Below are 15,830 nucleotides of genomic sequence, written 5' to 3' on the forward strand. Positions count from 1 at the left end.
GTACAGATGACCAGTAAAAATGAAAAGACAGCAAGATGTCCTTCCCACACCTATAATTCCAGCACCTTACAAGGGAGACAAAAGGTTACCACAGGTTCAGGGCTAGCCTGATCTACATAGAGAGTTCCCAGACTGTGAGGTTGCAAGAATGAGACCCTGTCTCAAAAAACAAAAACCAAACCAACCAAACAAGAAGACATTCATTCAAGCCCGTTAGCAATTAGAAAAATAAAAACTGAAACAGTGGCCACTGTTTATGATCTGCCTGTGAAACGGGCAGTCTTAACTGTCCCCCGAGAGGCAGGAGATCGAGACCTCTGTGAACAGCAATGTGGCAAGATATATACAAAATATAAAACCCACGTATCTTATGAATTAGTCCCTAAACAATATTAATATATAATAACGGATCAGGACATGCAAAGATATTCTCTTGTAACGATGGTGTTGTTAATAATAATGAATGACTGTTTTAAAAAGGCTCCATAGTCCATACAGTGAAATAATACAGCTACTAGAAACAGGATGCATTTTCTACAAGCTGATGTGGAAAGAGCTCAGGGACATACTAAGAAAACCAAGTCACGGAATCACACATACATTGCATAGTCCTGGTTCTAAATATATAAATATGTACATATGTAGATATATGGAAAACAGATCACAAATTTATGCTCTAACCTGTCAGCAAGGGATGATGGGAATGCTGGTTGAAGAGGAGGTAGTGAGGGCACGTCATCATCGCATACACCCATACATACACACACACACACACACGTACTTTCATGTCCTTGGACTACTTGTATAGTTTTAACAAGCACAGCAAGAACAATTATGCCATGTGTTCAGTTCTAATAAGACTAATCTAACACATTTGGAAATAGCCCACTTTCAAATATCTTTTGTCGTTAGGGCTTCAAGAAAGCTCAGCTGTTGATACAGGGTTGTCAGCCCCAATTGATGATCACTGTGTAGGGCACCTGGTGACTTGGGCCATCTCCAGGTTGATCTCTACTGATCTGTACACATCCTCACATCCATGACCACAGCCATGTTTTCCCAGAATGCTTCACTATAGTAAGTCCTGATGTCACCAACTCTCAAGTCACAGCCACAACAAAGTGTAGCTGTAGCTCAGAAGTAATTGTTAAGAGTAAATGTGTGTGTGCATGCATGTTGAGTACATATGCGTGCGTGTACTCGAGCGCGCGCGCGCACACACACACACACACACATGACCTTCTGAGGAAGTCATCTCCATCTGAACTCCTAGCAAGGACCCAGGCCCACCAAATCACCACATAGGAATTTCCCCGCCTCCTGCCCCCTAGTTCCTCTGTGACAAAGTATGCAGTCCCTAAAGCAGGAGGGCACAGACAAAAGCCCCAGGAGGAGACCCAGGAAGGAAACCAACTCCACGCAGACGTCTTGGTGTGCTTTTATTTTTGATTCATGTCATACTTTACGAAGGGAAACTTCCAGACTTTACTCTTTCAACATCCTGACTTTTACCTTCCTGCATAGGAAATGTAAAACTAAGCAAGCCGTGCTGGAGCTCACCCTGTTCCTGTGTGTGTGTGGTGTGTGTGTGTGTGTGTGTGTGTGTGGTGTGTGTGGTGTGTGTGTATGTGTGTGCATGTGTGTGTGGTGTGTATGTGTATGTGTGTGTGTGTATGTGTGTGTGTGATGTGTGTGTATGTGTGTGCATGTGTGTGTGGTGTGTATGTGTGTGTGTGTGGTCTGTGTGTGTGTGTGCGCGCGTGCATTACTGGGAACATAGCAGCCCATGAGAGTTACCAGCTGGAGCTCACCCTGTTCCTGTGTGTGTGTGTGTGTGTGTAAGTGTGTGGTGTGTGTGTGTGTGTATGTGTGTGTATGTGTGCGTATGTGTGTGTGTGTGGTGTATGTGTGTATCTGTGTGTGTATCTGTGTGTGTGGTGTGTGTGTGTGTGGTATGTGTATGTGTGTGTGTATGTGTGTGTGTATCTGTGTGTGTGTATCTGTGTGTGTATGTGTGTGTGTGGTGTGTGTGTGTGTATCTGTGTGTGTGAGTGTGTATCTGTGTGTGTGTGTGTGGTGTGTGTGTGGTATGTGTATGTGTGTGTATGTGTGTGTGTATCTGTGTATGTGTATCTGTGTGTGTATGTGTGTGTATGTGTGTGTATGTGTGTGTGTATCTGTGTGTGTGAGTGTGTATCTGTGTGTGTGTGTGTGGTGTGTGTGGTGTGTGTGTGTATCTGTGTATGTGTGTGTATGTGTGTGTATGTGTGTGTGTATCTGTGTGTGTGTGTGTGGTGTGTGTGGTGTGTGTATATCTGTGTATGTGTGTGTATGTGTGTGTATGTGTGTGTGTGTGTGTGTGTGTGTGTGTGTGTGTGTACATTACTGGGAACACAGCAGCCCATGAGTTATGCTGGTCCTCCCGACACCCAATGGGCACACACTTTTCCAAGCATTTCTTACTGAATGCCATGAGCATTAAGTTTTGCTCTGCCTTTTATCAGCAAATACCTTCCTATTCCAGAACAAAAAAAAAACAAAAAAACAAAAAAACCCAAAAAACCTGAAACTGGATACATTCAACACTGAGGCTTGATTTCTGTAAGCCACTAAGAGGAGAATGAATTTAACTTTAGTACATTTATTCTTATATGATTCTTAGTAAAACACTTTCAAAACATTCTGTACAGTCCAAGCCACTCGGAACAGCGTTACATGTCTATAAACGTGATTCGTTGGGAGGAGGTGCCAAGGTGTCTCTGTACAAAGATGTACAACATATGTACAGTCACTGTAGGTACAAGCTGTGCGAAGCGGAGTCTAGAACACAGAATTCATGCCAAGGCTCAGAAAACATTTCAACAAATAAGACTAAAGCTCGAAACTGCACTGTGGTTCTCCCTGGGCTTATGCTCACTTTATAAACAATACATGTAGAGGTCGTGTAGAAGGTTGTTGACCCCAGCGCAGACAGTACCACACGCAGCTGACTGGACAGGGTACCGCCCATCTTCCCGGGCCTCGGTCTGTAGTTGCTATGTCATTGAGCTGCTGCCGCCACCTTGGGCTGAGCCGCAGCTACGCCAGGAGACTTAAACTTGGGGAGGTAAAGGCCAAACTTGTTTTCGATGCCAGCGAAAGTGGCTGTGGCAAGTCTGTAGCCGCCGATGTGGTCCGGGTTGGCAGGAGGGAGGTCTGCGATGCGTGACTTTGGTGTTGGTTCTGAGCCAGAAGGTTTCCTGTGGACAGGAAAAAGCAAGGTAGACCGTTAGCGACTTCAGGGCTGACGAAGGCAGTTGACACTTTGAGCACCCACGCACCATGAAGAAGGCTCTGTCAGGTCTCTCCGTGTCTCCTGCATCAACCATGATATCCACCCCTCACCAGGACATTGCTTTCATAGCCCCAGCCCCGGTGCTTATGCACATACATGAGCAGACTTGCAGGCAGAAAAAAAACAAAAAACCGGAAGAGAACATGAACTCAATTTGTAACAGTCTTTGGGAAGCTGGCTATTCGTGGGCTTTTCTGTTTTCTAGTCTTATTCAGGAAACATGTGTGAAATGTATTGATTTGATTTGAAAGCTTCTTAAATAGTGGGCTCATAAAGTTTATCACCAGAAGAGAAACAAATTTAGTTCTTGCTTCTACAATCTCTGAAAACACGGTATTTGTACAGTGGGGTAGCTGTTTTTACATCTCTTCTATATGCTGGCCCCTCCACTACCTGGATCAGCAGCTATTTCCCTACGGAGGCTTTCAGCAGGAGAGAGGTTCACAGGGTTGTGACATCACACAAGCAGTACCCAGGCTTCTGCCCGACAGCTAATGACTGCTTGCTGGCTTTGGAACAACTTTCCTGCAGACTCGACAAGCAACTGCTTGTCGCCCCAGGGTAAGCTTTGAGTGCTGAGTTTGGAACAGCTCAGTTTGGGGCCTGTACCCTACAATGACTGACTTGTTGGGTAATCTCTCTTGGAAACAGTGTGTGTGTGTGTGTGTGTGTGTGTGTGTGAACTGGTTGCGTGAGCATCTATGTACAAAGCAATGGGAAGCAATGAGCTCTCAACACGTGTAAGAACAGTGAAAAGCAGTCACGGAAGTGTGACTAGTTCACATTTAGATTGTTTCTGGTCATATTAAATAATCCAAGTAATAATGATTTGCCTCTCTTAACACGTAAGCCTTTAAAGCCCATTGCTTTCCATGCGCTGGTCTTAAAGGACCCGCTTGTGTCCCACCTCTCAGCATTCCCAAAGTAGCTCTGTAAACAGAACAAGCGCGTGTTTGGGTTCGGTGTCTCTCTCAGGAGAAGTAGCTGTACTTACAGGCCTCCAAAATCTATGTAAAACCACCGCTGCAGAAGCTCGTAGGTAACCAGAGTGACACCAAACTGAGGCGAGGACCGGAACACTCGAGCTGGAAAAGACGGATGGGGTAGGGTACACTTAACACCCGGATGGCTGTAACAAGGCGACCACTGAGTGTCAGAGGCAGGACATGAGAGCCAGAGGGCCCCTGCATCTACCTGCAGTCCCTTTCCAGAATGCCGACGGCCCTTCTTCCCGGAGAATCTTTCGGAAACAGTCAATGACCCCGCTGTATGTTGTCTGGCCAGCCCTGGCGGCCACTTGCAGTCTTGTCTTGATAACATCAGCAGGGGTCACCAGAGAAGCAGCAGGCACACCTTGGAGGAGAAAGCCACATTTAATCCTCCTAAGGCCTTCTTACATCCAACAAGAAAATCCACAGCTGTAACCACAAGGGTTACTCAGAGTTCCTTAAACAGAGAGCTAGGCACACATGGGAAGATGTGTCACCCAGCCTGCTGGTCGCTTGCTTCAGTAGAATCGGGGTGAAAATGTTTTGTTTTTCTTTCTGAATTAAGGCAATGTCTCTATTGAACCATCCTAAAGAACAATGAGAGAGAAAGAGAGAAGAGAGAGAGAGAGAGAGAGAGAGAGAGAGAGAGAGAGAGAAATCCCCATGTTCCCTTTCCCGCTTTAACAACCTTCATGTTTTTCATCTTAAAATCCGACGCCTTCTTTGCATGTGTGACATCCATTTAATGTGCCACAGATGACATGTGACATCAGAGCATCGTGGTCTTGGGTGTTTCTTGCCAACCACACTGTGGGGTGAGGGTCAAAAGCATCAAGCACTTGCCAGTCTGAGGAGCTAAGGGAGAGGCAGGCGCTGAACCCTCCTTCCAACCTGCTCAAGAGACAGGCATTACAACCTGAATGAAAGCAGGCCAGGCATCCAGTTAAAGATCAGCAGGGGAGCAGATCAGCCAGACACACACACACACACACACACACACACACACACACACACACCCTCATGCTGTGGCTCCCCGGGGTCACCTGAGATGTAGCAGCAGCAGGACAAAGAAGATGGATTTCTCAAGCATAGGTTTTGTTCATAAAACAAAACAGACCTTGAGAGAGCAGCGTGGCCTTCCCCAGGGGGAAGGAATTCAATTTGGCCCAAATATCACTGTCTCAGCGCTGGGCAGATGGAGCTGGTGGCTCTGAGGGAGCTCTGTTAGAGAACGATGCCAGTACTTCCCTTGGCTCAGCCCAGCACCCTATTCAGACGAGAGCAGGTAAATTGCCTGCCTTCTGAGACAGGCCTCCAAATGCTCTCAGTACCTGCTGGCGAGGCCTGACTGGTAATAATTAGAAAAACTCGCCTCTTTCTGAAAATACGTCAAATGTCGATAAGCAGGAAGCGTGTGTAACTTGGGAACTGCGTATGTGGTTCTGTTGCCCAGTGGAAAGTGCCTGGCCTTTATCCCCTTCATAACAGTCTGATGAGCTTGTGTGTGTGTGTGTGTGTGTGTGTGTGTGTGTGTGTGTGTGTGTGTGTGTGTGTGTCTGGTGCAGGTTAAACGGGCATCACCGACTGTTTCCATTCACCAGCCAAGATCACAAATGCCAGAGGCTAAGGCATTTGCTGGACCCCAGACAAGGGCTTAAAGACCTGGTTTCTTGTTTTTGTTTGTCGGTTTGTTTTTAAAAGTAAGTTGTCCTCTGTTGTCATAAGCAAGAACAACGTATCTATCTCAACATTCCCAGAGCCCAGAGCTCCAAACACTGAACACACCATACTTAGAAAAAGATAACTCAGCAATTAAGAGCCAAGCAATGGGGCTGGAGAGATGGTTCAGTGGTTAAGAATACTGGCTGCTCTTTCAGAGGACCCCGGTTTGATTCCTAGCACCCTCATGGCAACTTGAAACCATCTATAACTCCAGTTCCAGGGGGTCTGATACCTTCTTCTGGCCTCACCCAGCAATGGGTATGCATGTGGTATACATTCATATATGCAGGCAAACACGCACGATAAAAGGAAATAAATCCCTTTTTTGTTTTTCATGTTGTAAGGCAAGGTCTCGCTATGTAGCTCAGGCTATCCTAGGACTAGTCACTATATAGACCAGGCTGGCCTCCAACTCACAGATCTCTGCCTGTCTCTATGTCCTACATGTAAATAAATCTAAAAAGGCCCCAGCAGGGACCAGAGCCTAGTTCTAATCCTGACTCTGTTGTGTTCTCTGCAGATTCGTTACTGGCTGTGTGGAAGGCAGAGAAACCCTGTCATTTCTCCCTGCATCTAAGGATGCCTGGCTGCTCTCTGCTACTCCAAGTCAGTTCTTACTCCTGGTAACTCAGGAGTAAGGAAGGACAGGGACACACACACACATCCCTTCCCCCAACCACTGCTGTGAGTGGTGGACTCTCTTCTGGGCCTCATCTGGTGTTGCCTTGTCTTGAGCCTCTACTCTTAGGTTGGCCACACAGGGAAGGCAGGACAAACATAACGAAACCTCTACCCTCAAGAAGCACGCAGCCTATTACAGAGGGGGAAAGCCACTTAAACAACCATTAACCAAACTGAACGCTGAGAGGAGTTGAGGGCAGAGGGTGACAGCTTCAGGGTGCTGCTTTGGTCTAGCGAGAGCTGTGGTAGCAAGAAGAGGGAGTTTTGTGAGGCTCGGCTTCTGAGCCAAAGTGGGAACGAACACTCCACCCCCGAGGCAAGCTGATGGGTAGGCAGCAACTGCACATCAGCACTGGCTCAATAGAGCAACTGATCTGGCAAAGAGCGTCCTCACCTTAGCTGGCTGCACCCAAGGTTTTAGGAGCCCAGGAGGCTAAGAAACGTTCTAATGACGGAAGCCCAATTTAGATGGGCAGATCTAATTTGGCTCCAAGTTGCTAAGCTGCATTAAGTTGTTTATCCACATTATGCAAATGTAATTAACGCTCATCAGAATCAGAGCCCGTCCCCACAAAGGAGAGAAAGGCGGTTATATCCAGCTAAGTCAGATCCCAACAATAACTTCCAGAAATAAAGCTCCAAGTCAGAGATTCTGTGCTTCTTAACGGGGTCCTTTTGGTTAAGAAGATCTGCGTTACCTGCCATGGCTCCGGCTGTTAGGAGATTGATACCTCCCACGTGTCCGTTCTCATCCGCCAGGAGGAGTTTGCAGTGAGCATACACGGGAAAATAGATCGCGGAGAAGGGAATGTCTCGGAGGAAACACGCTTTGGCACCCTGTCACACGGTGAGGAAACAGTGTACAACAATGTGTAAATATGGTTTGAATGACCAAACGGATGGGAAGCAGGCAGGCATCAGTGACAGGCTGAGGTGTCCTTCAAACGGCATTAGAAGTGATGTGGGGGGAACTGGGGTGGGGAGCAGTGGGATAGAGCAGACATGCAGGGCAGGAAGCTTTCTAAAGGAAACTGGGCACTCGTCCAGGCTAACCTCAGGTGACTGCAGCATTTTGACAACAAAGAACTTTCTAGCATTTCTAGAAATGTTATATTTAGGGTTTTAAAACTTAACTTGGCGGGGCGGGAGAGATGGCTCAGTGGTTAAGAGCCCTGGCTACTCTTTCAGAGGACCTGGGTTCAATTCCCAGCGCCCACATGGTGGCTTACAACTATTTGTTAACTGCAGTTCCAAGGGGTTTTGACACCCTCACACAGACATACATGCAGGTAAAACGCTAATGCCCATAAAATAATGATAAATAAATTATTTAATAATTAACTTGTTTTCTGTTGCAATCACACATGAGATCTCTCCTCTTAAGTGTTTTAAAGCGCAGTACAATATTAACTCAAGAGGATGCTCGCTGCCGGTCTCTGCAACTTGTCAATATCTAACTGGAACTTTCTGTGCATCAAGGCAGGTCAAGCCAGGCAACATTTAGGATCCATAAGGACTCTCAGACTTCCTGGGTGGCTTGACCTGCTCAGCTTTGCTAGAAGTGAGGGTGGGGGAGCTTGAGCAGGGATCGGAGTAGATAGGTAAACAGGAGAGGTGTTAGATCAGATTCCGGTATGAATGGCTTGATTCCCAAACCCCCCCAAAACTAACAAATTATCAAGTCAACCTCAATCAGTTCAAAGCCTCCAGAGTCCCAGGCAGAATGCCAGAGGCAACAGAGAAAGGAAACTGTTCTTGGAAAGGCAGAGAAAACATCCGTGTTTTGTTCCCTGCTCATTCCACGCATGTCCCATTCAAGACAGCCTGTCCTAGCCGTGGGGAGGGCCATGAACACGTTCCTTACCATTGCCATCGACTGACCCCTGCCAGCTCCGGCCTGAGGCTTTACCTCACCAGACACCCAAGCACTGGGCTCCCATAGCTCTGTTTCTATTACAACAACAAAAACATCCAAGGACTCTTGCAGGATAATCCAGACAGAACCAATATTTACAAATTCTGCTCTCCAGGGGAATCTCAATGGATGGCAAGGAGGGTGGGCGGGAGGAGCAGAGTGGAGGCGCTCTGTAAAGACAGACTCGGCTGGCAGCCGGGCTCCAGAGCACCCTGGGGCTTGCAGCTCTAATCTAGACAGTCCTAATTTCTAATTTGCAGTTACAGAGGTAAATTTACACATTTCAGTAGCTATGGCTCCATAAATAAATTCAATGCTGTGGAAACACAGTCCCCTATAGAGGTGAAACCTCCGTATTTTCCCTTCTACCAGGGAAAGGAACAGAAAGAAATACTCTCTGAGTTAAAGAAAAACACTGGCTTCTGCTCCATTACATCTGATCTGTAATGATGGCGGCGGTAAGTGTACCGGCAGGGGAGGAATCTGTTGACTGGCGTTCTGTGAAAGTACAGTAACTGTTGTTGGTTTTTAATGGAATTCATTATTGACAAACCCTCCCACTTAACTTCTTAAAGACTCGAATTCTGCCAAATTCTACTATCTTTTTTTTCCCACTGTAGTCATGATGATTAAAACAAGAGAAGCCCCTTCTGGGACAATAACATTCAGATTCTACATTGGCATAGGATCATTCTGGAGTCCTAAAACCATCCAACGAGTACCAAAGAAACTTCTCAAAGATCCCATAGAATAAAGGCCGGGTACGTGAAGCCAGAGGTACTGTGGAACAGATGTCTTGCCAACAGCTCCATAAAAACTAAAAATGACAACAGGAACATGTTTCTCCCACTACCTTTACCGGGGAGCACAAGTGTGTCCATCTGGCTGCCTTTACCCAAGGATCCCGATTTCATTTGGGTTTTCTATCCCATAGGTACTCAGCTTGGGGGTGGGGGTGGGGTCATCCAGCATCTTCACTCTGTCGTGAGTGTACTGTGTGTATACATGTGGGCAATGTGTGTCACATCTTCTCCATTCAGTTAGGAGGCCAAAGAAAGAAATGGACCCACCTTGTACAGCCCAAAAAGTCCCAAGTCCTGAAGCACATTCAGAGCACTGACTCTGGGTCCTGTGGTGATCTCTCCGGCTACCTGAAGGCGAATCTTCACTATCTCCAGAGGATTGGTAAAGATGACCTGCGAGCCTCCAGCCTGCAAGCAAGGGAGACAGACAAGTTCTTTCCACATCAGAGTTGGTCCAGGGGTGTCAATGAAGGGAAAGGCATGGAAGACGTCTCTTTTTTCACTGGGGAAGGAAAGGCACACATTGCACTCGGTGCAGGACGGGCTTAGCGAGATGTTCCAAAGATGCTTCACGTTAATCTCTGTTTGGGTTTGTGTCTATTTGAAACGAAGACTCGATCTCTAGCCCAAACTCACCTAGAGCGCACTATATTGACTAAGCTACGCTAGACTCCACAGCAACTCTCCTGCCTCAGCCTGCAGAGTGCTAGGATTGCAGATGAGAGCCACTGTGGCCAAACTTGGGTTTATTTCTATTTGCAATATCAAGATCAATTCTCAGAACTAACCTTCAAGGACAGCCTCAAGCATATTCAAAACAGCAAAGTAAATCAACCCAATTTGGCAAACACAAGTCAATGAAGACGTGCAGGCTGGGCTCTGGGTAAGAGGGGACATTTGGCAGAGCATTGATTCAGCCCAGCAACGTGCAGAAAAAGCAGACACAGCCCACAGAGGGGCCCTCATCAGAGATGGATCTCCTCCGGTTCTTACATTGCACTTGAGCTTACACAAAGCTCTGAGCCTGGACCAGGAACACACACACAAAAGGAAAGAGTTTGGGGAGAGAAACTTCAGTATCATTTCAAGAGAAAACAAAGGGAAAAAAAATATCTCTGAGACGGAGCTGGGCACCTGAATCACCCGAGTGCAGTGACCTCAGATCATGGCACATGGTGAGTGCGTATCAGGTTTGATTTTAAATAACCAGAGTATATTTGCATCTGAGATCTGCCAACTGGTGGGGGCGGGGGTGGGAGTGTTTAAAATAACTACAACTCCTTTCTCGGTGTCTGTAACGTAAAGATGAGCATGTGTGCGTGATCACAGGTACATAAAAATAAATAAAACACGTATTATCTCTACAAAGCGAAGAACTCTCATTTGTGCGTTTTTTGTCTTAAACTGTGGCTGTTTACATTAGATGATCAAAACTGTCTTCATACAATATTCATAATTGTAATGGTATCCATATAATCATAATCATTATATAGTTCTCACAGCCGCAGCATGAGTTCCTGTAAAATAAGAGGCGTGCGCCCCGATGGGCAGAGCAGTTCCACAGGTCTCCAAACAGCAGTGAGGTCCTCCACCCACCCCCCTCCACGTCTGCCTACACCCATGACCCTCCCAGAGCCCCTTCCAAAGGACAGTGAGTCGGCTCCTCAACACTGTGGGGACATAGCACTAGTGCTTCAACACCTCTGGTTCAAATCCTGACCCTTCATGACTTTGAAAGCTACATTGGCCCTAGATTCCTTCCCTTCTCTGGACTTGAATCCCCCAGGGAACTAATCCCCTTTTGTCTTGACACAGCACAGACCACCAGCAGGCACACAGGTCCCCCAATGAGGATATTCTGACCCAATTTTACATGTTGATTTGCCCGTGTTCCTTTCTTTGATAATCTGCTGCTCTGCAGGCAGACAGGTGCATTTCAATGTTTCAATCTAAGCAAACAATACTTTCAAAAGGATTGCTGGGTGAAAAATTATGTTAAAATGATAATCCAAGTAATTACTCCTGTAGCTAGAATTAAAGACCGAACTGACTGAAAAGTTTACTATTTCCTCGAAATCGCTTTTTTAAACAATGGTTGCAAAGACTGTCTTTGGGAAAACATGCTTTATATTCTAAACTAAAGCAGATTAAGATAAAAAGGTAAGAACTGCACGTTTTTATTACAATCCTTCAGATTTACCACCACCAGCGTGCCAGCCTTTAGGAGGTAAGTGTTAAATATGGACATTACGCTGAAATAAACAAAGTCCTTTCATGGGTTTTGCTTGTTTGGATGGTTGGTCGGTCAGTTGGTTAGTGTTTCTCTGTCTAGTCCTGGCTCTACTAGTATTCCAGGCTGGCCTCGAACTCACTGAGATCTGGCTGGCTGGGATCAAAGGCATGTACCCCCCACTACTGGGTTGCCATTTTGTATTGTAAACGCTTGAGAGTTCTCACATCTGGTCTGCCTGCCCCAGCTTCCTTCTCTTGGCATTCTTTCCTCTCATCTGATCCTCTTGGAAATGGCTGACTACACTTTGCACTCGTCTGACAGTTTTCCAAATTTCTCAGTGCACAAGTAACATGCTTTCTTCTTCTTCTTCTTCTTTTTTTTTTTTTTGGTTCTTTTTTTTCGGAGCTGGGGACCGAACCCAGGGCCTTGCGCTTCCTAGGCAAGTGCTCTACCACTGAGCTAAATCCCCAACCCCACATGCTTTCTTCTAAAGCACCATTAAAACAGTATAATCAAGAAAAGGAGCCAATGACACCAGTTCCATGGATAGTCACATTAATTGTGATATGCATTGAAGGTGAGCACCCTGGAACACAACACAGACGCAAACTGTCAACATGGCTCTCCCAGCAAGGGAGCAAGTCAACTGTGACAGTGATATTGTAGCCAAGCATACATCTATTGGGTCATCCCTATGTGGTCCTTGCAGTTTAAGGAGTAAAATTTCTATCAGTTCAATAATGTTTGTTCATGTTTTTAAATTCATTTTACATTTCTAAACTTTATAACTAGAATCATATAGGCAAATTATATCTAGAGGCACTGTAACTTTTTTTTAGAAGTGATGAGATTGCTATTTAATTTGTCTAAACCTTTAAATGGAGCTGCAGAGGCTCAGTGGGTAAGAAAGCTTGCTCTGCAAACATAAAGGCGTGGGTTCAAGTGCCCAGAACCCATTTAAAAAGCCAGGCTTTGCTAGGTATAGTTGAACCCCCAGGCTGTGGCAGGCAGAGACAGGAGGTTCACTGGGACTTGGTCACCAGCCTAGCTCAAGGTTCAGTGATCCTACACACACACACACATACACATACAAATTTATAACACAAGCTGGATATAGTGACTCAAACTTTTAATCTCAGCACTTGGGAGGCAGAAGCAGGAGGATCTCTATGAGTTCAAGGCCAGCCTGGTCTAAAGAGTGAATTCCAGGATAACCAAGGTGACAGAATGAGACCCTGTCTCAAATGTAAATAAATAAAAATAAAAAATTATATATATATATGTATACCAGTAATGAAACTTTGGATGTTTATAGCACTCCGAAAGAAACATACACCGTGAACGTGCACTGTCCTTTTCTAAGAGTTGTGGCAGATGAGAAGCCTAGTGTGTGCAATGAGAACCGTGCTATTGGCTCCGCCTTTAAATCCGTGTTTCTCTTATTCTAGGACTGACTTTATGGGACAGCAAAACAGCTCTCTGTTCACGGCAAATAATCATTTAATACATACATTTCCACAAGAACAGTAACTTCCCAGTGAAGAAGACACACCTGTGTTTGTGCCAACGTGTAGTTTGTAGCCTCTCATAGCAATGAAATTACACACAGAAAACAATCAAGTGCCCAACAAGAAAACAGTTACCATTATATCAAAAAAGCACTGTGATTTGGCTTTAAACATGCCAAATCGCTTATGAACATATAATATTTGCTATATATTTCATTATAATTATGTCCAAATTTACTTAAGATTATCGAAATTGAAGTGGCTTTGTAGGTTTGCAGCATGGAAGAGGCGAGCGTCTTCCGCCGCTCTCAAAGACATACAAGGTACACTTGTGGAGGAAGACAGACTTCTTCACCTAGAGAATTGGGCAGCCACAGAGCCAGGCCTTCAAAACAAAGCAGCAAACCAGGGCATGCTGAGGTGGCTCAGCCTTGCTACCAAGCCTGAGGGTCTCAGTTCAGGCTCTAGGACCCATATGGTACAGGAGACAACCGATTCCTGGAAGTATTCTGACTTCCCAGCATGAATGCACAAACCAGTAAGATTGGTGATGAACTTAAAAAAAAAAATTACATAACAAAGACAAGAGATCCAACCAAAAAATGGCACATACCCTGACCATGCCGGGCCCCATTCACAATGGCTATTAAACATAAAGGGAAATGCCAGAAGGGAGGCTTGGTCAAAGAGACACTTCTAAATCCCATGGGAACATGCTACAGTATCAGTGACCTTGGAAACATGCCGTGGGAAGGAAGGCAGAGCCCAGAGGTTATATACCCTGTGGTTGCATTTACAGGAGATATTCCGAAGTAGTGTCTATGGAGGAGTTTATCAACGAATGGCCACCTAGAGTGTGGGGGTGAGGTGGGAAGACAGAAGGGTGAAAGCTAACAAGTATCTGTGTGTGTGTGTGTGTGTGTGTGTGTGTGTGTGTGTCTCTCTCTGTGTGTCTGTGTGTATGTGTGTGTGTATGTGTGTGTGTATGTGTATATGTATCTGTGTGTGTATGCATCTGTGTGTGTGTGTGTATCTCTGTGTGTGTGTCTGTATGTGTCTGTGTGTGTGTGTATCTCTGTGTGTGTGTGTCTGTGTGTGTCTGTATGTGTATGTGTGTATATGTGTGTGTGTGTCTGTGTGTGTGTCTGTGTGTGTCTATGTGTGTATCTCTCTGTGTGTGTATCTGTGTGTGTGTATGTGTGTGTATATCTCTGTGTGTGTATCTCTGTGTGTGTGTATCTGTTTGTGTCTCTGTGTGTGTATGTGTGTGTGTATATGTGTGTGTGTGTATCTCTGTGTGTGTGTGTGTGTGTGTGTGTGTGTGTGCTGGTGAGCACAGTGATGAGATTTGCTAACACTGATTTTTGATGCTGGTTGCATGTACTCTGTGAATATACTAAGAGCTACTGAGTCAGACACATAGGATGTAGCATTAGGGAGTGACTTTGGTATCAATAAAGCTACTATCCTTTCAGGACAGGGGCACAGCTCTGGTAGAGCACACAACCTGTATGCACAAGGGCCTGAGTTTGATCTCCAACATCAACCACGACATCTGCGGAAAGATCCAGAGGGCACTTGCTGAGAGGAAAGTAAGTAGATGAAATAAAGAACAGACAGTATGTTAATGCAGTGTGTTAATTAGCTGGGCAGTGGACACATGGATGCTCACTGTATAGCACTCTTCATTGACACAGAACATAGGGGTTTTATTTTGGTTTGGTTGGTTGGTTTTGGTTGGTTGTCATCGTTGTTATTTGCATGTAGCTTTTTTGTTTTGTGAGACAAGGTCTCACACTGCAACCCTGGCTGGCCTTGGACTGGAAGTCATCCTCCTGTCTCTGCCTTCAGAAACCTGGGATTGATGTGAGCTACCATCCTCAGCCTTACCACACATGTTTGAAAACTGACAGTGGTGTGCCTGAAAGATGACTCGGTGAGTAAAGGAGCTGCTTGGTGACCTGACCATAAGCCTGAGGCCCACATGGAGGAAGGTGAGAACTGACTGGCAAATTGTTCTCTGCTCTCCACCAGCACGCTGACCAGCACGCTGACCAGCACAGTGACCAGTGTGCACGCATGCATATCAAATATACACACCTCAAACCTTAAGTTAAACTGATCATAGTGCCAAGAAGGCAGCTTACGAAGAGTTCATGCTTCAGTTGAGTCTTGGAAGCCTTGCATAACACACACACACACACACACACACACACACACACACACACACACACACACACACTGATTAAAACAGAAAAAGGCAATGGAGGCATGGTGACTCACACCTTTAATCCCAGCACTCAGAAGGGATGGGCAGGTGGGTCTTTAGGAGTTGGAGGGCAGCCTGGTCTAAATAGAGAGTTCCAGGCAAGCCAGAGCTATGTGGTGAAACCCCATCTCAAAACAAAAACAAAGAACAGCAGGAGAGCAGAACCCAGGCCTGCAGATATGGAATCTCACCCCATTCTCAGGGCAACAGCATTCCCTCCCAGCTACAAGAAACTTGGACCCGGCCCTCACTAATCCCTTTGGGAGGTGCTTCCAGCTCAGTTAGAGCCTTCCTGACTAACCTAGGTACAGCTTTAACACTGGGCAGCTGGGGCAGAGCTCAGCTCAATGCCCGAGGGACACTATACATTTGTCTG

General features: G+C 45.9%; 1 protein-coding gene across 1 annotated transcript in view; it reads right to left on the bottom strand.

Annotated features, from left to right (window-relative positions):
* Nucleotides 1-1,422: 1,422 nt before the first annotated feature.
* Slc25a12 (solute carrier family 25 member 12) overlaps nt 1,423-15,830 on the bottom strand; it is a 94,669-nt gene continuing 80,261 nt past the window's right edge. Inside the window, 5 exon segments of the mRNA NM_001399269.1 lie at nt 1,423-3,239; nt 4,329-4,419; nt 4,529-4,687; nt 7,425-7,563; nt 9,712-9,852. Coding sequence (NP_001386198.1) covers nt 3,041-3,239; nt 4,329-4,419; nt 4,529-4,687; nt 7,425-7,563; nt 9,712-9,852 — 729 coding nt within the window. The 3' untranslated portion in view covers nt 1,423-3,040.

The sequence above is a fragment of the Rattus norvegicus genome, chromosome 3 (genome assembly GCF_036323735.1).
Source record: "Rattus norvegicus strain BN/NHsdMcwi chromosome 3, GRCr8, whole genome shotgun sequence".
NCBI classification, from domain to species: domain Eukaryota; kingdom Metazoa; phylum Chordata; class Mammalia; order Rodentia; family Muridae; genus Rattus; species Rattus norvegicus.